This window comes from Ovis aries, chromosome 7, assembly GCF_016772045.2.
Source record: "Ovis aries strain OAR_USU_Benz2616 breed Rambouillet chromosome 7, ARS-UI_Ramb_v3.0, whole genome shotgun sequence".
Lineage (NCBI taxonomy): Eukaryota > Metazoa > Chordata > Mammalia > Artiodactyla > Bovidae > Ovis > Ovis aries.
The window spans coordinates 30890883-30912682 of NC_056060.1; the positions used below are offsets into that span (position 1 = coordinate 30890883).

Sequence of the window (21800 nt, forward strand, 5' to 3'; positions counted from 1 at the left end):
TGCTTCATTGCACAATATTTTTCTAAAATTATAACCGGAAAGTATTCTCTGTTTAATTTTTTAGCATATCCTTTCACAAAACACATCTGTTGTGAAGTATTTCTAATTTGTGCTAACTGCTTTTTAACAAACACACAGTTGTCACTATGCCATCTAATGTTATCGGGGCAAAAAAAGTGCCTTCTCCTTTATCCTCTTCATAATATGAATTTTGAGCTGTTTTCAATGATGCAGACTAATAATTATATAGGTAATAATACAATTATCTGAACTCGGATATAAGTGACACATAGGAGAATAAAGTAATGAATAGAAATGCAGTCGAGCCAATCAAACAGAGCATGGTACAGGAGCTGGAGGTGGCCAAAACCAGAGAGAATTAACATATACAGAAAGCTTGCCAGACTAGATCTAATTATTAGGAAGGGAGTAAGCAGACTAAACCCTGGAGAAGGAAATGGCAATCCAGTCCCGTATTCTTGCCTGAAAAGTCCCATGGACAGAGGAGCGTGGCAGGCTATAGTCCGTGGGGTGGCAAGAGTCGGACACGACTGAAGCGACTCAGCAGAGCACAAGCAGACTAAAAAAAAAAAATACCACTAACTAGGTTATTTCATACGGCTGGCCAGCCATAGAATGGATGAAGGTAAGATGTCCTCCTAACCCTGAAGAGTGAAAATGGAGATTGCCTAGTTACAGTCTGACATTATTCCCCATTTATTTTTATCCCACACCCATCTTACGTGTTTGTGGTCAGTTCTTTCTGGGGAAATGGGATTCTACAGGGTTGAGGACAGAGGTGAACCAACAACACTGAGAATTTTGAAATTATTTCACCTTCAAAATAATTATGAAAATTAAAAAAATATGTTTCCCCTTTAAAGGGCCAACATAATGATAAGAACTAACCTTCCCCAGTATTTAATGCAGACTATGTGGTAAATGCTTCGCCCATGCATTACCTTCTTTCTGAATCCTGACAATCCAAGGAGGAGGCATTATTATCATCATTTGACCAAGGAAGAAACTGAGGCTATTGAAAGGTTAAATAACTTGGCCAAGGCAATTCAGCTAATAATAGACATTGAAGCCTTATCCAACTTTCGATCTCTCTATAATCCCTGAGTATGTTCTTTATATTTGGAGTAGAATAATCTACACACTCAAAATATCTTGCAGGGTAATGTTCATGGACTCAGAGAGAGCAATGAAAAACAATTACTGGATCTAGCCTGTATCTAAAAGAATCAAATATTTTTTTTCACTTCTTCACAGCATAGTGTCTTGTATACGCACTTTAGACAAGAGAAAAATGTGCTTATTTAGCCAATAAGACACATCACCTGATCAGTATTTTAGCCATATTGCTGCTGTTGTTCGGTAGCTAAGTGGTGCCTGATTCTTTGTGACCCCATGGACTGCAGCAAACCAGGCTTCTCTGTCCTTCACTATCTCCTGGAGTTTGCTCAGATTTGTGTCCATTGAGTCGCTGATGCTATCTAACTATTATTATTGTATGTGATTTCAATAAAACAGGCTTAAAATCTAAATTTTTCAAAGTATTGCTGGTTTTTACAGAAAACATAGATAATAACTATATGTACAAAAAATCTTATTTCATTAATACAATCAAATTATGAGAATACCATTATACTTATCCAGACTATTTTAGTCTGAATATAAAAGGCAATACATCATACAACTAGAATTTAGACTTCTTGAAATACCCCGGAATCCACAGGCTTTTCATCCATCTATCCACTAACCAATAAATCTATCCAAAAAGTTTCCTCACCATGTACCAGTACCACAGAAGAAATGTATGTCATCAAGATGGAAAGATGATTATAATTTACTTTTAGATATTTATTTAGATACTCCTCCACCAATGGCAGGGAGTAAGACACACATTGTACAGAACTTGAAATCATTCCACAATTCTTTCCTTAAAAACAGGTCACAGAATGGAGAAGGAAGTCTAGAGTGCTGTGGCCCCATCTACAACGGTTAAGCAGCTTCCGGATAATGACGATTCCAAGCATCACCCAGCAGGCCAGATCAGCCACTTAGGATCCCACATTAACGGCAGGTTTACGCCAAGGGGACAATACCCAGACCACTCTCAGCTATAATTCATATCCTGGTGTAAGGGGTGAAGGAAGACGAGAAAGACTAAATATTGAGTACCAGTACTTAGTTTGGGGCACTGAGATAAACTATTTCACATAGTCTATTTCATCTGTTCCCCCCACCCCACCCAGACAATTCTACCTATTTTACAGATGAAGAGCTTGGAGATGTTGAATAATTCATCCAAAGAAGGAGCACTAGGAAGTGGCCTCTTGTGAGCCCACCTGAAATCCTGCCCACAAGTCTTGTCTGTGCTAAGACACTGGCCCTCCCTGCTTCACTCCTGCAAGCAGTGGAGGCAGAAGGACCCAAGACCACCGGGGAAGTCACTGTCCAAACTTCACGTCTACTTTGTCCACTGTCTCCTTCTCATTCATTGTGTCCCAGCTGTGTCAATGGAATAAGCACTCTATCTACAGCACACTAATGATTTTACGTGAATATCTGCGAGCAGTATTTTGTTACAGAATCATCACAAGTACCACTTATTCAGTTAAACTGGTCAGCATCCATGAACTTAAAGAAAAGGACTTTTAGATGACTCATGGGGATAAAGAGAGCACCGCATGGAGAAAACAACAGGGCATTACAGAGTAGGGAGGGGGTGTGCGTGCTGGGGAGGGGAGGCGGCTGCACAGGGTGAGAGGCAGGGCCCAACAACAGGTCCTGTCTTAGGTGCTGCCAGGGGCATTCCGATCGCTCACAGCAGGGATTTCAGATATAATCCAAACAGAAGTGACAAAACCTAAAACCACAGGAGCAAACACTGGCTTTCAAGTGCTGTGGGAACAGAGACATTTGTTTAAGTAACCACTGTTTTAAAATTGCATACATAGTAACACCAAAATAAACAGCTTGCGACGCTGTTTATTTTAAGATACACAATAGTAATGTAAAGTGTGGTGTGCCCCAGATCCGGGGAGCTGGAACATAATTTACAGTTGTAGAGAGCCCTAGGAGGACGCAACCACACGCCAGGACGGTCTACTTCCTGATTAGATAACAGTGAAGGTCAGAATGCACTGCTTTCTGTGTGGCAGAGAGCAAACAAGCCACCACAAAGACTCCGCTCCTCCTGCTCACTGTGAATTATGAATCGAGTCCTGGGGAGCATGGGGTTTGCCAAGTCTCCGCTACAAAGCGCGTATTAATCACAGGTCCCCGGGAAGGGTCAGGAGCACAGCCTGACCAGCCAGGGAGGGCACCTGCTCACAGACCTTGGTTCCCCCCGACCCAGGGCCCCCAGCCCCCATCCCTCCCCTCCCTGACCTAAACACTGAAGGAGAGAAAGCTGGGGGGTAGGGGGGATGGAAATCCTGAAAATACACAAGCTGGTTGGGTGCTGAAGCATATGTAAAAACTGAACTCTAAGGAAAAACAGCTAGATCAAACAAACCTCGAGGCTGATCAAAATAGGCACCCAGTCTGTGGCTTCCTTTAGCCGACTGAGCAGCCGTCCCCACACCCTCCTTGCTTGCTCTTTTCCTCCTCCATCCAGGTGCTTTGGGGAAACTGCAGGAATCACTGTCTTGGTTTCTCTACTTCAAGCTTTCTAAGCCAGGCCTGCCACCCCTCAAGGCACCGCTCCTGGCCATCTGGTCCTTTGTTTTGTCTCGACACATCCTAAGTTAACCACCGGCTCCTCTGCCCTCGACCTCACCTGCTGTGCCAGGGACTAAAAATAACTTTAATCTTCCACACAAATGTAAATTCCATATCCTTGACTTTATACAACTTGGGTTTGTCCTGAAACACTGTTCCCCTAAAAACTCTCAGTCACGGACTGAACTGTGTTCCCACGAAATTCATATGCTGAAGCCCTCGCTGCCACTGTGATCACATTTGAAGACTGGTATTTGAGAAGGTAATTTAGGTTAAATGAGGTCATAAGGGTGGGGTCCTAATCTCATAGGACTGGTGGTCTTATAGGAAGAGGAAGAACTCTCTCTCCACACAAAACTATGAAAGGCCATGTGAGGACGAAATAAGAAGGCAGCCATTTGCAACCCAAAGAGAGAGCTCTCACCAGACACCCATGCTGCCAGCATCCAATCTTGTGCTTCAAGGCTGCAGAACTGTGAGAAAATAAATTTCTGGTGTTTAAGCCCCCTCATCTGTGGTATTAGTTTCTGCAGCCTGAACTAAGACACTCTCTCACAGAAGTCCCGTTTTCCCTCCTTACCAGTCCCTCTGGAGTCTGGGAAGAGAGGCCAGACTGTTAACTTTTCCCTTTTGTGCTCTCGATCCCTGCTCTCAGCCCCTGACCTGAGACTCTCTATCCACTTTTCTCATGGTGTTCACAGCCATCTGCCACCAGGCCTCTCCTCTGCTGTGGGCAATGATGCTCCTCTAAGCCACCTCCACCTTCCCCAGTGGTTTCTGTAAACATTAGAATATTCCTCTTTCCCTCTGACCCCACTTCTTGCTTCTACTTTTGAAGGTATTAATATAATGACCAAGACTTTTCTAATATTCTGCCTCTGTTAAATCCAATGTCATCCATCTTTACTTTCCCAGCCCTAGATTCTGTCAAGCAGAGATGCTGCCTTTCCAGGACCACAGGCCTGCCAATGCTCTTTCCCTGCTTCTCTGTTCTCCCTCTTAATCTTCATTTGGACTTGCAGCTTCTCAGTGGGCTTCCTATGTTCCCAATGTACCAGCACACGTTATTAGCCCTCTACTCAGCATGTCTCTTTATTAAAATAAAATTTATTGTCTTGTATTATAAACACAATATACATTTTATAGACAATGTAGACCATATGGATAAGTGTAAAGAAAAAAGTAAAAAAGGTCAGCCAGATTTCACTACTCAAAGACAATCACTGTTCACATTTTTATTTGTTCTTCAAAGACTATGATCCCAAATATTTTTTTTCTAAAACTATAATCATATCATGCATATTGCCTTATCTGTTTTATTTTACCTGGAAGAATATTGAGAGATTTTTACATATCTCAAAATATTTTTGAGAATATAATTTTTAATGATTACATAATATTCTACAATATTTCATGATGGAATATTATAGACTCTGCAATGTTTTTTCATAATGTCTTTATACTCAGTTCTCCTTAATTTTTGTATTATTTCTTATTACTTCTTTATCATAAACTTCTAAAAACTAATTAATTATTGGATCAAAGGATAAGAATACAATTAGTCATACACATTACCAATTTAAATTCCAGAGAGAATAAGCCAATATTTATAGTCATTATTAAGTCAAATATTTCCTTCTACTCTGAAAAGTGCTAAACACTACTTTTTTAAGACTTTTTAAAAAATTTATAGAAAAAAATAATATTTTCTTGCTGATTTAAAAACTGATTTGGTCCTAATTATTCTAATGCCTATTGGCCACCTGTATTTCTTTGTGAATAAACCTACTCATCTATGTCTTTTTATGTACTGCACTTTTTTTTTCTTATTTATTTGTACACCATATCTATTAAGGACACTCTGTCTGTTATATGATGCACATATTCTTGCCAGTTTAATGTTTGCCTTTATTTTGTGTTTTTTCTTGACATTCAAAAGTTATTAATTTTTACTTTTGTTTAATAATTCACACTTTTCTTTATAATTTCTTTGCTTTTATGCTCTTTAAGAATTTCACTAAATAAAGGAAATAAAAATAGTTAAATCTACTTCAAAGAATTCTTAAATGGGCAACTTATTTTGATGCAGAGTACTGATTATTTTTTTCAAAAACAGTTAAAGCATTAACCAAAAATCATTTATTGAATTGTTCTTTTTTTTCTCAATTGATCTAAAATGATGCCCTCAAAATTAATAAATATCTCCATATGTTTGGATTAAACTGTGTATGCTTATTTTGTTCAAATGATCATTCTGCCTATTGTGTTAGCCAGTGCAACACCTTGTAGCTTTATAATCTACTTTAATAACACTCAATGTTATTAAATTTTTAAAATGACCGTCCTCATTTTTCTTTTCCAAAAATATTTTGACTTTCCTTGTTTCATTACTCAGATGAACCATAAAATCCTTTTTTCAGTCATGATCCAAGGAAAGAATATCTCGTAGGAATTTTGAATTACTAGTCATTTAGAGAATTCTCTAAGTAAAACTGTCCCTTTCACTCATGCTGTGAATCCCAGCTTAGGTTTTTCCTACTGTCTCATTTTGTCCTCATGCTCCTGGGTTCCTGAGCTCTGCCTGGAAAAGGCTGCACTGAGGTGGAGCAGGTCCACGCCAGCGTGTTTCTATTTGCTCCAAGGCCACACTGCTCTCTCTTCCTAATTCTCTCTGGATCACACCTTTCACAATTCCTACTCATCCAGCCAGAGAAGCTCTTTTCTGAACTCACTTAGCTTCCTTCCTACACTTTACAAATGTGTCTGTCTCCTACACCTGTGTTTCAACTCTACCTTCATTGGCTTCCTCTTCTTAAACCTTGGATTATCCATCGTCATTCTCTTCACACCCAACCGCATTCCCCAACACCTGCACCTCAGTATCTCTCCTTGGGATCCCCTCTCACTGCTGACTCAACATCTGATTCACCTGACTCACCTCTGCTGATAAACAGACACCTCCATGCACTATCTATCCCCTGTTCCTCCTCTGTTCCCTTCCAGTTTTGCCTGTTCACCCCTTAGTTGGTGGAATTCAAAGACAGACCATGACTCCCAACTGCCAAATCCAAAGGTTTATTTTTAGTCAATATCATCGTCCTTGATCTTTCTACAGAATCTACTTCCTCTACTTTGAAACTCCTTTCTTCACATGATCTGATTATGCTTGTACACCAGTCTGACTTCTTTATCTTTGTTCATTACTTTCTCTCTTCCTCACTTTAAATGTAGTTTTTAAAAAAGATTCTATCCTCAAATCCCCCCTCTACACTTTTTCCCTCCCTTGCGTGACTGTGCTCTGTCACTTCAGGTGTGTTCAATCCTTTGTGACCCCGTGGACTGTAGCTCAGCAGGCTTAGTCCATGAGATTCTCCAGGCAAGAATCCTGGAGTGGGTTGCCATGCCCTCCTCCAGGGAATCTCCCCAGCCCAGGGATCGAACCTATGTCTCCTGCATTTCAGGTGGATTCTTTACTGCTGAGCCACCAAGGAAGCCCTCTTCCTCCCTTTAAACAATGCCATGGTTTTGATGCAGTCCCATCATTTCTAACCCTCAAAGAGGTCCCTCATCCAGGTATCTGGCTTACCTCAGGCCTCGGTATATCTTTCTAAACTCCCCTCACCTTCTCCCCTACATATTGTATGCTTCAGCCAAAGGATTCTGTCTTAAGAACTATTGCATCCACAAATCTCTGAATGTGCAATCAAATGTAGCCTGATTTTAGCACCCAGCTTGAAACAATATTCAAAAAATAATAATCCCACTATTCTCTGGCTGCAATGAGATAATTCTGTGTCTCTCACAGGATTCTGCCTCCTTAGAGTGGGCCTATGAGACTGTCATTTTAGAGATGTAAAACTACTCACCCAACCAGCTTGACCTAGATGAAAAGTGGCAAGACGGTGAACCCATTAATTCTCAGGATGAAAAGTTTATGAATAAAGAACAAGATGTCTAAACCTCCAAGGAGCTGGTCCCAAAGCGAACAACTCAAGTAGGAATAAGTTTATTGTTAAGTGTTTGCTGTCATCTTGTTCTTTTTCCTAACTTTGAGTTTATGCCATTTCAAAAGTTACTTTGACTCACGGTGTCACTAACACTGTGCCACAGTACAAATGGTGCATGAGATCTTTTGCCCTCTTCCTTGGATGTATCTGGCTAACTGTAGGATTCGATCCTCATTCCAAAACAGACTTAGGTTTTGAAATGAGTAGAGTATCATTCTTTGAAGAGTGTTATCACCTGTATGCAAGTTCAGGAGCTAGGATGGAGAAATTATTTCAGTGGGTTATATGAAAACATTCATGAAGAATATTTTCTACTTGCAGAGTATTCTGCTTTTTTCAAAGAGCTATTTGTAACTTCAGCTGACCCGCAAAACAAGATGAGAAAACCAGCACTCAGAAAATTAACTGACTTGCCCAAGATAACTCAGAAAGCAAAAGGTTGAGTTGAACAAAGAGGCTGGCTAAGTAACTTCCAATTGTCCTGAAATCTACCCCCTCCTGGTCTTCCCTGGTGGCTTAGATGGTAAAGAATCCTCCCATAGTGGGGGAGACCTGGCTTCTGTCCCTGGGTTGGGAAGATCCCCTGGAGGAGGGCAATGCAACTCACTCCAGTATTCTTGCCTGGAGAATCCCCATAGACACAGGGTCCTGGTGGGCTACAGTCCATGGGGTCACAAAGAGTCAGACATGACTGAGTGACTAAGCACACACACCAGTATATTTATATAGTCTTCTAAACAGGAGGAATTTCTTTCTCCCTGACCCCAAATGTTTGTTTGTTTTTGTAGAACACAAGAATTAACAGATCATCCTCATTATCTAAAGGCAGGAAAAACACTGATTTGGTAATGGATTCTAAATGTTTCCATTATCTGCTCCAATCATGCCCAACAATAAATTCAGAACTCAGGAAAGCAGCCTTTTTCTATTTAACAGATTATATGTATTCCAAATAAGGAAGGGGATATTTGGGGTAGACACTGACAAGAGAGTGAATATAAGCATGTAAGAACCAAAGAGAACTAAATCACACTTTTCTTTAAACTTGCTCTAGGGGAAAAAAGTCTGAACTCTTGAAAGGATTTCCAGGCTAGTCCCAAGTTCAGTTCAGTTCAGTCGCTCAGTTGTGTCCAACTCTGTGCGACCCCGTGAATCGCAGCATGCCAGACCTCCCTGTCCATCACCAACTCCCGGAGTTTACCCAAACTCATGTCCATCAAGTCAGTGATTCCATCCAGTCATCTCATCCTCTGTCGTCCCCTTCTCCTCCTGCCCTCAATCCCTCCCAGCATCAGTCTTTTCCAGTGAGTCAACTCTTTGCATGAGGTGGCCAAAGTACTGGAGTTTCAGCTTTAGCATCATTCCTTCCAAAGAAATCCCAGGGCTGATCTCCTTTAGGATGGACTGATCTCCTTTAGGTTGAATCTCCCCTTGCAGTCCAAGGGACTCTCAGGAGTCTTCTCCAACACCACAGTTCAAAAGCATCAATTCTTCAGCGCTCAGCTTTCTTTATCGTCCAACTCTCACATCCATACATGACCAATGGAAAAACCACAGCCTTGACTAGACAGACCTTTGTTGGCAAAGTAATGTCTCTGCTTTTGAATATGCTATCTAGGTTGGTCATAACTTTCCTTCCAAGGAGTAAGTGTCTTTTAATTTCATGGCTGCAATCACCATCTTTAGTGATTTTGGAGCCCAAACCTACTACCAAACGTCATATTAAAAACTGATGCTTTTCCACATGGTCATATTTGATTATCACTTAAGTAGTTCATAAGCAAACATAAAAGCTTCAGGATTAAGCAATAAGAGGGGTCTTCATCAAAGTGCTATCAAGTAATTGGTGGGATTTTTGCCAGATGGATCTAAACGTATGGTTTCCTAAAACTAATGCAAGAACAAAACTGAGCTTATAACTGACTAATAACGATATATGGCCCACGTAGTCTTACCACTTTTTCTTTTAATTCACTGTGGGGCCGGATTTAAAACAAGTGTAACGACTCATGAGCTACCTGCAGGTATCCTGGAAACACTGAAATGGAATCTGTAACTTTTCACTATGGGGAAAAAATAAAGCTGCTTTAATAGAGAGTTCCAACATGTCACCAATCTACAGGGAATAATCCAGCTTTCACTTCTTCTGTTTGATTAAAGCCTTCTTCTTTTTGAAACACTAGTGCAGCACACCCCGAGTACACTTGGGTTGTTTATTGTTGGCTTGTGACAGGGTCACACCAGGTGTCCCAGGGTAAGAAATAAGCCATTTTACAACTGTCAGATGACCAGAGTTGTTATTAGTAATGGAATTACCAGATAGTCCCAAGTCAAAATTAATTCTGGAATACTTGTGAATATAGAGGAATGATGCAAGAAGTAAATATGTCTAGAAAGTTATAATCTGATAAGTCAAGTATTACAATTACAATTAAGAGTAGCAACAAGGTTTGGCACTGGAATTGATAAGGGTAGATCTCCAGCCATTATCTGGCTGTGTTAGGCAAATCAGGTGCCAGTAAATTGAGGGGCAGGGTGGTTAAAGAGGGTTGATTAGTGGCTCATGTTAATTTCCTATAATGCTCAGAATAATATTCTCTTTATTTCTTGTCATCACAGAATTCCACAATAATAATCTCTTGAGTTGTATTTTCTTTTTGTGGACAATCAAGACAGAGTCAACAGTATTCATGTTATCTATTACAACCAAGAAGTAAAACTATAGTTTAAGAAAAATTATCTGCCATTATATTGTGACTTGACAACTTATCCACTATTAGATAAAAACAAATTAGTTCTGGCAGATTTGGGACTTGGCAGTTCAAAATATGAAGAGCAAATGTAAAAGCATGAAAATGGCATTACTATTATGTTTTAAGAGGATAATACACCTTTAAAGGGTGCCAGTGATTACATACTGTAAACAACTGCTGCCAATCAATTTAGAAAGTGGCAGGCAGCATGTCAATGTAACATGGCAAATTCCATTCAACCAACCTAATGCTTCCTACTCAAGTCACTATTTCTTAACGGGAGCAGTGGGGCTGGATATCATCTTTGCACTTCATAATCTGTTTCAAATTGCAAAAACAGACTACAGCATGGAGAACGCAGGGCATTTCCAGGAGTCCTCTGAAATCTGTGCAGTAACAGTCTCTAAAATCAAAATGAATTCTGAATGTTAAGGTCACTTTCTGACCCTATCCTGCAACAAACTGAGTGCTCTCACAACCTAGTCAAACTGGACTTTAATTCCCAACTGCTCCACCTCTCCACAGAATACACTTGCAAACTGTGGTCATGTGGAATGAAGAAATGGAAATTTTCTCTATGATCTGAATGAATATTCACAGGTTTCACTAAACAGCATTTAATAGCATTCTATTCTTGGAGTTTTTAAATAGCTGAATATTCAGATATGCACATGCCTATTTTCTTTTATTCAAGGGTCCTCAATTCTCCATTTCCTTGAATTCTTTAACGTATTTTTAAACAATTATACTTAAGAGTGATATTTTATGAAATTAGATGCTAAACTTTGAGCTAATCATTATTTTAGTTTCTTTTTGATGGTAATTTAATAAGCATTTCATTCTTCAATCTCTCTCAGTTACTTATTTTTTTTAAATGTGTCTCTCAGCTCATAACTCATAACCTGGGACTTAATTTTCTAAGTGCGTCTCAGCTGAGATAAACGGGATGGTCTGATATACTTTTTTGTTTTTTATTATTGGGGTATATTGCTTTGCAATGTTGTGTGAGTTTCTGCTGTACAACACAAAGTGAACAGCTACGAAAGTGAAAAGTGAAAGTGTTAATCACTCAGTCATGTCTGACTCTTTGAGACCCTATGGACTGTATAGCCCACCAGGCTGCTCTATCCACGGAAATCTCCAGGCAAGAATACTGAAGTGGATTGCCATTCCCTTCCCCAACGGGTCTTCCTGACCCAGGGATCAAACCTGGGTTTCCAGCATTGCAGACAGATTCTTTACTGTCTCAGCCACCAGGGAATCAACTATATGCATATATATATATCCCCTCCCTCTTGCTGCTGCTGCTGCTAAGTCGCTTTCAGTTGTGTCCAACTCTATGCAACCCCATAGACAGCAGCCCGTTAGGCTTCCCTGTCCCTGGGATTCTTCAGGCAAGAACACTGGAGTGGATTGCCATTTCCTTCAATGCATGAGAGTGAAAAGTGAAAGTGAAGTCGCTCAGTCGTGTTCGACTCTTAGCGACCCCACGGACTGCAGCTCTTCTATCCATGGGCTCCTCCATCCACGGGATTTTCCAGGCAAGAGTACTAGAGTGGGGTGCCATTGCCTTCTCCGCCTCCCTCTTGAGCCTCCTGATAAATTTTGAAATGTCTTGACCAATTTTTACATTGAAGAGACTACACATCTCATCATCCCATGAAAGGCCATTGCTGCTGCCACTGTACTGGGGACTTTATCTCAAAGTTATTCATAATGTGGACAAAGGCTGCTGAATCCCAAACACATCAGGTTTTCACATGCAGAATCCCTCATAATCCAATTCTAAATACCAGACTGGGACTACAAGTAAAAGGTTATGACACAACCCCATGTGTTGTTTCTTTTCCCCTCAAGAGACACAAAGTAAATTTAGTTGCAATTTCATTTCTTCTAGAGGAGTTTCTAGGATTCAACATAACATTAAATTTTTAGCCTGTCTCTTTAATTTGAGAAATTGTAAAAACGACGACAGATGGCACACAGAACTGACTTATGTCCTCTATTCTTTACTAAAGAAGGGAGTGCATGGAAACTTTGATAAAGGCAGAAGCTACAGTATGCAGGTCACCATTAAAATCATCCGGTGACTCTTTGGACAGTTAGGAGCAGAATGTTCAGGCTTCCTTTTTTAGACATTCTTGAAAACCAGCGCTATGGTAGCTTGCCAGTGGCGATCACAGCCCTGATGTTCAGTACCCTCCTGTCCCAATAAGAACATGATGGATGTGCCATTAGCTCTGAACCTCTGCAACCTCTGAAATTACCTCTCTTCCCACCCCAATCTCCCGCCCCCCACCCCTCAAAATCATTATGAAATAGGAAGAACACTCAAGCTTACAGTTAATTGGAAACATTGCAAGAGAAGAGGAATGCTTAGGACAGCATGTCCACGGGAAAATAAATCACCCAGTATTGTTATTTAATGCATTGTGACATCATTTCCTGAAATTAAACAGAGATGACACCAATTCAGACGATCTCCAGTATAAGGTTCCATTCAAATAATTCACAGATGTTTTCTCCCGGCAAGCAGGAAAACAATGCAAAGGCTGAGGCCATGGGCGGCCTCCCTCGGCTGCGTGTTTGCGGGAGGCTCTTTCTGCTGGTGTTTTTCAGCTGTGTGTTCTGCACAGGCGTCTCCTCACAGGCATGTCTCAGCCCATGAGCCTCACTCATATTCCGTGCACATCTGTATCCCTGAACTCAAGAAAGGCCATCTTTCACTGTGTAAGTAAGGCCAACGTTTTCTACTTGGTATTACGTTAGCCGATAGCAATTAGTATTAAAGTAGATGGATCTCAGAATCATGAGGGCACTAATTTCCAAGTAGAAATAGCTAATGTCCCTGAAATACTGATTCAATTAACCATTCAAGGCCCTTAAAAAGACGTCTAACGATGGACATTATCACAGTGTCTCCATGGATACGCTTGTGGAAATGGACAAGTGGAGAAACTGGGGTGGAGAAGAAGGCAACACCACATCTATGACCCGTGGTGATTTCGTGAGGTACCAGAGACCTTAATCGGCAGGAGTCCCAAGCACACAGCCAAAAGCCAAAGCACTTGACGTCTGTGCCACACATTACAGTTTACAAACTGGCACATCATCTGAGCCTCACAGCCCCGCAACCGGCTAAGTAGAGCACGTGTCTACTCTTCATTTCATAGGTTTGGAAATAGGTTCAGAGGTTGAATCACTCACCCAAGATTACAGAGCAGAAACCTAAGCCTAAAATTTCACATCCAGTGACCCTTTTTACAAACCCACACTGCGCTGTCTCTCAGACAGCCTAGACTTGAATACTCCAAGGAAGCAGAGACTAGATTCTGTTCATGTACTGGGACCCTTATGGGAAGGGGAGGTTCTCTACAAAAAGGAGGCCCTGACGGAGGCATTATGAAACTACTCCACAGCCATTTTCTTCTCTACCTCCCACTCCATCCTGGAAGACTCACCAGGATGCTTTGGCTTTCTGTGGGCACCTAGACTCTCTGATGAGAGCATCTAGAATCACTGAACAGCCATCTGATGTTTGCGTGCCTGTGTGCTAAGTTGCTTCAGTCATTTCTGACTCTTTTGCGACCCCTTGTACTGTAAACCCATCAGGCGCCTCTGTCCATAAGATTCTCCAGGCAAGGATACTGGAATGGGTTGCCATACCCTCCTCCAGGAGATCTTCCTGCCCCAGGGATCAAACCTGCATCTCCTGCATTGGCTGGCGGTTTCTTTACCACTAGCACTGCCTGGGAAGCCCTATCTGACATTTACATGACTCTAGAAGGCAGAAATTAGACTATGTTATCTCCTGCTGACTTGTTTGGCAAAGTCAGCCTCTCCATCTCACAGAGTCCCAGGAAGGTATGTGATCATTTTGGTTGCCCAGTTCTACTGGTCAAAGTCTCCTGGTAGCTATTCAACCAAATTAAAAGATGAAATTATAGCTGTTTTCCATTATATACCAATTGCTTTCCATTATATACCCAGGCAGGAAGCCAAATAGTTTACATTGTCTCATTTAATGCCTGTAACAACCCTACTAAGTTGGTTCTAAAATTATCCCCATTCCATAGATATGGAAAGTGAAGTCCAGAGACCTCAGTGTTCAAGATCAAAAATCTACTGCTGCAGATTTCAGGCCTTGTGCTCTCAACCTTGACATGAGAAAAGAAACCTCTTAACCTCCTTGAGAAAAGAAACTATTTGAATCTATATAAAATGAAGAGAAACCATTAAAGGGCAAAATAGTCTTGCCTTCCTCTCTCTCTCATTCTCTCTTCTCTGTGTGTGTGTGTCTGTATACACACATACAATAAAAAATTTGAGATGATTAGATTGACTGTGATATGGTCTTGAATTCACTAAAGAAGAGATATCTTTCTCTATGTAACATGGAACTGTATTTATTCATAATTTGGGTTCACTGTCTCTGTGAAACAATATACTTTAAATCACATTTTCATTACTCAAAACAGACCTTCACAAAATCCCATGAAACGAACTCTAATAGGCAGGGAGTGAAACCAGTGAACACCTGAGAGACAGGCTTCATTCCGGTTCCTTTACCAGCAGAGACATGGCAAGAGGCTAAGCATTTTTCCATGAACAAAGGGCAGAGTTTTTAGAACCTGCAGTTTCCAGGAGGCTGCAGAATATTGTATCACTTTGAAATAAATTTACTTCTGATTCTGTACACATAGCTTTGAAAGAAGTCCCACATCCGCTAAGGGTGAGCTTTATCCCTCTGTTTTCAAATAAGAAAAACTGTAGTCAGAAACGGGTATGAGCAAGTGGTGTCTTTGTGTGTGAGCACTTCCTGTTTTCATTCCATGGTCAAATATATTCTTTGCAGCACAACTGGGGGAGCTCTTGAAGGTGGCAAGTGGAGGTGCCTGAGAGCCTAATTGAGTACACTAAGGGCTTCTTGGCGTGGAGGAGTTTTTCATGGTTAAGAATAAACCGTCAGCCCGCGTATTATTTCTTGCTGTTTCTTTCTTTAACTATCTTTGAAGTCAAATAAAAACGGTTGTAATGGCAGGCTTACTTTTATGATATCATAATCTCCATGTGTTAGGGAAAAGAATATACTTCCCTAGGATTTCCCTACGATTTTTTGCCATTGGGTACTTTCCAGGAAAAGCACATACATTCCAACAGATTCTTTCCTCCATCTTCACTAGATTTCTTAGTCTGAGAAGCAAGGCAGAGCAGTCCACCAATAACAGAGGGGGTAAGAGTAACATACGACACATTTCGCTGGTTGAATTTCTGAAAAGTATTTACTTGGGTTTATTTCCTTAAAATTACTGTGAGGATTTAAATATGTGGATGTATTTCCTTAAAATCATTGTGATATTTAAAGGACATTCTGGAAATTGGTAGTTAGAAACTAGAAACTAATTATTTAACTTCAGACTAAGCAAGTTTAAAGTGCTTAACTCAATATGGAAATTCCTCAGTTCATCAGAGAGTTTGGTTTATTATGGCCACCTTGGATTTAGTTTAAATATTTTCCTCAATATCATCGATTAGCTGTGAGTTTATTACCTCCTCCCCTAAAGCTGGCGGTGCACAGGAATTTGAGAGAGAGTGTTTTAACTGTTACAGTTGTAGTGGAACTTGTTCTTCCAAGAAAACTGAAGGTTAATGATTTTTGTCATATTGAGACTAAGACTTAACAATTGCTACAGTTGGCCTTTGTTGAGGTGGGGTTCTTTTTTCTCTGGGCCTTTTGAGGTATTCAGAATAGGTGACAATAGCTTGCAGTTGAGAACATATGTAGAGAGACCCCTGTGGCTTATTGGGAAAAGTTGCTCCATGCTGGTTGGGTGTTTGGAAAAAAAAAATACAACCAGAGTTCTTTTATGTTCTGCTAGTTAATGAATGCATGAATGTCAAAATGGGCCAATGGCCCATTCAGGGGGCAAAGCCTCAGCAACCCCCTTCTTTAAGAACACATCCTGAGATCCAAAATACATTTGCTTAACAAATTAAAATAATGAGATAATTCAATTAGCTTCTTTTTTTAAAAAAGAAAGAAAAAAGGGTACATCGGGGATTATTGTAATACAAGAGCAGGTCATACTGCACAAAAGGGAACAAACCAGTTTGAAATAATGTTAAAGAGACTAATAATGAAGGAATGCACATTGAATCATGCACTTGCAAAGAAATTTACATGAAATAATAATTTAGACTACATCTATTTTCAGTGAGCTAGAGCCAACATTTCACTTTGAAAGTTGAAATTAATTAAATGACAGAAAAATATAGTGGGGCATCTCTATTTCCAAGGACTTCCTCATGCCTGTTAGTGCATAAGAAAAGGGGTTTAAATTAACATGTCGCTAGTTAGGGGGCTCTATTCTTGGTTTCTGCGCTCAGAATTATAGCTGAGTAAATCTTTCAGCTCATTAAAGATTGGAAAGTAAAAGTTTTACAGAACCATCCTCATCAAGTTACTGAACCTCTTCCCTGCAGCTGGGGTGACGCTGGGATAAAGAGGGAAGATGTTGCCAAAGGGAAAGCTGAGGAGAATTTCCTTACATACAAGGAAGGTGGAGGAAAGGCTAGGGAAAAGAGCAGAGAGAGAGATGGACAGACAAAGCCAGTGGAGAAAGTAATAAAGGGGCATGGTGTAAAAGAAGGTTGTGGGGAGAAGAACAAAGCCCTTAATGAAAAATAAAAAGGAAGCGGGGTACTGAGAGGAGAGGATGACCAGGGAACCTGGGGCAGAGTCATGCTCTGAGTGTAACCAACACACCAGTGCGGGAAAGCAGCCTGCAACGTGCAGATCCTTTTGAAAAATGGAGAACTGGCAGGTCCAGAGAACTTAATGGACTTAACTGAGGTTCAGCCAGGACTCCGGAAAGCTGAACTCAAAATGTCAGTTCCCAACTCTCCGGCTCAGGTTCTTTGAGTCTTCTCTCCCCATCATAAGGACAGGCATTAATTAAAATTTTCAGCTGGACAGAGAATTCTGCACAAAGCCTCGCGCATATTTATCTAGATGAAAGCACCCTCGTGGTGGGGAGAAGGTACACAGTACATAGTGCTGAGTGAATTGTACAGCCACAAGGAGCACCCAGGAATCAATGGGTCTGCACAATTCCTCGCCTGCAGTCAGGGTGCACAGTGGGTTCAACCCAGGATGACAGGGAGGTGGCCAGTGAGGTAAGACACCAACTGGCCAAGCAAGAGGTCCAATAAGCTCTGGATACTTGGAGGAATATTCAAGGCACAGACCCAGGTGGTAAAGGAGAGAGTTGTCTTTAACAGAGAAGTGTAGAGTAAGTCTTCTCTATTTGGAAAGGTTGCAGGAGCAGGCAACTTTTAAAAATAAGTAAAGCAAACAGCACTTTGCGTCTATTTCCTCCCTTTGATGCTGAGCATTTTGATGGCAGAGGTTGTAAGGGTGATATGCAACTGTTCATGGTGATCATGATTCTAGCAAATTCATCATAATGTGTAGAAAGGGCACTGAGTTGGGGTCAAGGAAGGCTTGGATCCTGATCGCAGCTGGACCTTGAGCCAATCACTTCCTTTTGTGGGTCTGAGCTTCCTGGTTTGTAAACAAAGCAGCTGCATTCTCTATGATTCTGCTGTTCTATGATGTTGGTTTTTTTTTGACTGAGGGGCTGAAAATACATGGGGATGTTTGCTTGAAAAGTAATTGCTGAACTCTCTACTTTCAACCAACGAAGCTGAGCACGCAGGGAGACAGAGGGAGGAAATCAAACAGGTGAGCTGGTGGGAGAAGGCAGTTCCCTGCCATCTGCCCCACCCTGCCTTTCTTACTTGCTACTCTAACCAAACAAACCTTCAGTTAAAAATGAGAAACCCCTCCCCTCGCACTCATTCGACTTCCAAATTAAAAACATTTTACAGGTTAGTAAATCTCCAGCTGAGGTGATGTAGCAAAGAACAGCTGTGAAGTAATTTTGATAATGATGAGAATAATAACCACATGGCAAGGTTCAGGGCTTTGCTGTTGCAGCTTCAGTGCTCTTGAATAGATAAAAGTGATTAAATACTCCTGATTATCCCTGACCAATATGTAATGGATTTACAGCCCTTTCAATTAGTCAGTATTTGCTTAGGACTCATTATTTTGTCTTTGGTTAAGTAATCAGCCCAGAGACGGCATGTTCGGTCTAATTCCTCTGAGCCCAGTCAGTGCAGGGCCCTGACCTTTGAAATGGCCATAGCTGCAAGGCAAGAATAACCACTGCCACGGCAGCCTCGTTGGTACTCCCAGCTAATCCTGACACCACCGGCCAGATCGATACACCTTAGTTTGCTACTAATGTCCTTACATCAAAATGGCCGATTTAGGAATGTGAATCTATCATGTTGCCCTCCCTGCTGCGCCCCACCCCTCGCCCTTTGGAGCCCTGCTGGAAGAGTCGCTCAGCAGCCACCGCCATAAATAAACGTGGAACCTTGTCCTGGACTCATGACACTGTAACTAATGTCATTCAGCATGGCAACCCACAAGTTGGATAATCAAAGACCTTCAGCTTTCAGTGTGCTACTCTATTTTTAAGCTGCAGCCTAAATAGAATGGCCTGAAAACAATCTTATAGCAAGAAACAGCCTCTGACATCTTTACTATTTTCCCAGAAGTTTCAAATGAAGAGTAAAATGCAAGCATGTAGTTCCTCTGCAAAAATATATTGTAATTTTTTGGTCTTGAGGGTCTCAGTCAATGGTATATATATATATATATATATAATGACACATAAAACCAATTGCAAACAGGAAGATAAACTGTTACTTGGAAAATGTTGCACATTGTTGATCTTCCCCCATAAGTGAACGGGATCGGCTTATAAGATAATGGACTTGAACCGCTAAAAAAGAGTCTTTGATCTCTACCTTAGAAACAAAGGCATTATAGCACCTATAACCCTTCTGCGGTTGTCATATAAACACGTGACATGTTGCAAGCTGCTTCAGCAATTAGAGCTGCCCCTGATACCAAGCACTTGGACATACATGTGGCAAGGTGCTTTTTTTTTTGCCTCCTAAGAAGATGGCTTTCGTTAAGAGTGTAATTGGCAACATTTATGGATTCATGAGCTTCTCACAGCCGTTTCCCTTGGTAGCAGTTGTATTATCTGAAGTTGCTCTCATACCTTTTTGCATAAACAACACATTTACTTAATATAGACTTTTTAGAGCTCTAAATCATTTTGAATACGGTCCATTCCTGACCTGTGGAAATAAAAACTCCTCCTTTCTACAGGGTGCTCTTTGGGTGGTGAGAATTGGTAAAAACCTCAACTGCCCTGTTAGGCATCAGATTTCAAGAAAGGGAAAATAGGCACCTTATTTTAAAAAAAAAAAAAAATCTGTATGAGCCCATCTAATGTGCTAGGAGAAGGCAAAACAACAAAACTTATTTTTCTCTTTCATCTTGACTTACTGTGAGATGCTGGAAGAGCCATGCTCTCATGATATTTGTTGCTACTTTGGGGAAAATGCCTCTTTTCTTCTGACGTTTTTTGTCCTTGTCTGGATCATCATCGTCACCTGTGCCAGGTGAAGCTACACTGTTGTCTAAACCATCCCCTAGTAGAAAGAAATGAAAATACATTAGAGAAAACATAGAAAGGGTGCCAACAACAACGAGCAGCTAATGATGAGCTCAGCTAAGCTTGTTGAAAGAAATCCATTAAGCGGGTATATTCTCTTTCATTAAAGTATAATTGGAGACACAAATATGTAAAAGACAAAATTAAACCAGGCCTCTTCAAATGTTAATTTTGTGTGTCTCACACTCTCCCATATCATTAATTCAATTATAATTGTGCTCTTGACACAGTGCAGTAGCTCTTCGTCAATTATGGAATCCAATGTGGGAAAACCGCCATCAGAAAACCCATTCGGTGAAAATGCATCCCCATGCCCAGAGTGAACACATACTGTAGGGTAATCAAGTTAAATGTTCTGTAGTCTATATATTCTAGGCTGCCTGCATAGGTGACAGTAACTGTGTCACTGTTCATTGCACATAACACACTGCCTGCTCAGCCCCTCCTAGAACTGTCACCTCCCAAGCACGCACATTCACATACTCCTCAGTTGACCCTGGACTCAGCATCCGCGTGACATGAAAACTTTTAGCTCTCTGCACCACTGATCATTATCATTAAAAAACAAAAAAGATGCACATCAAGGTAGGGTGCTCACTTAATCAGAAGTTTCTATCAACATCTTTCTCTTCTGTGCTTTTCTCTGGCATTAATTGTGCATTAGCAAAAATCATTTACTTTTAACAGTCATAGTTATTTTTTCTTGCCCTCCGGCAAAAATGCCTTGAAAGCCTGCCTGGAGGGCATCTAAATTATGTATCTGAAAAACTCTTCTGGCAAGGCATTGCAGGACCCCTACTTTCTTAAAATTCATACGAGCACGTCTTCCTGTTTTTGGGAAGGCATCAATCAAGAGGAGCAATATATGCCATATCCCTACATTAATATTTGAACTAATAACTTTAAAAAAAGGAAAGAAACAAGATCCGACTTGTGGCATAATCAAATGCAAAATAAATGAAGAATACGGGGACAGCACTGGGGCTTTATAGATGGCTGTGTTTTCCTTGCACATCATTAGCCTGGAGCCACACGAAAGAGGAAAACAGAGAAGTGGAGAGTTTATGCTCCCTGCTGGTGTTTAAGAAGCCAGGGTCCTGGAAGAACATCTGGGAATTGCGCTGAGATGGGGGTTTTTGTAATTTAAGAATAGACATTCATTAGCAGTAAATGCCATAAATCCCATGCTAAGTAAAAACCTTGTCCAAGAAAGCCTAAAACAATAAACTCTGTGCTCAATGTAGCCTGAGCTAGACGCTCCGCAGCTTCCCTGGGAATGCTATAGATCCACCAGCTTCTTCCCAGGCCAGCTCCCTCCTCCTGGACTGGGCCACACTGGGGACATCCTGCCATGGGCCCCTTGCCTTCTAACCTGTCCCGACTGTCTGCTCTGTGGGCTTCCCTATACCTGTTCTTTTCCCTTCTCGCCGCAAAAACCCTCAACCTTCTTTGACCAGAGAAGCAGAAAAGCCACAGCAAAGAGCTGGCAGATTAATTTTATTGACATTTCCATTTTCACTGCAATGTGATACCCTCCATCACATGGAAGAGATGACCCTCACTATTTACAGACTGACAGGCCACTTCATTACAACCACCCTGCCCCAAGGCAAAGCAGATCCCTTCCATCTGCCCAAACACTAGAGCATGACCCCGAAGTTGCTGTTCTCTTTTTCTTTGCCGTCTGTTATGATTAAAAAAAAAAAAAA

At 41.0% G+C, this 21800-nt stretch overlaps 1 protein-coding gene across 10 annotated transcripts in view; it reads right to left on the reverse strand.

The window, feature by feature from the left end:
• Window positions 1-21800, reverse strand: part of MEIS2 (Meis homeobox 2) — a 222269-nt gene that overhangs the window by 138036 nt on the left and 62433 nt on the right. For all 10 annotated transcript variants that reach the window (XM_060418577.1, XM_012181166.3, XM_060418578.1 and 7 more), the window contains one exon: window positions 19923-20068. In XM_060418577.1, the coding sequence (XP_060274560.1) occupies window positions 19923-20068 (146 nt within the window). The remainder of the gene's footprint in view (window positions 1-19922; window positions 20069-21800) is intronic.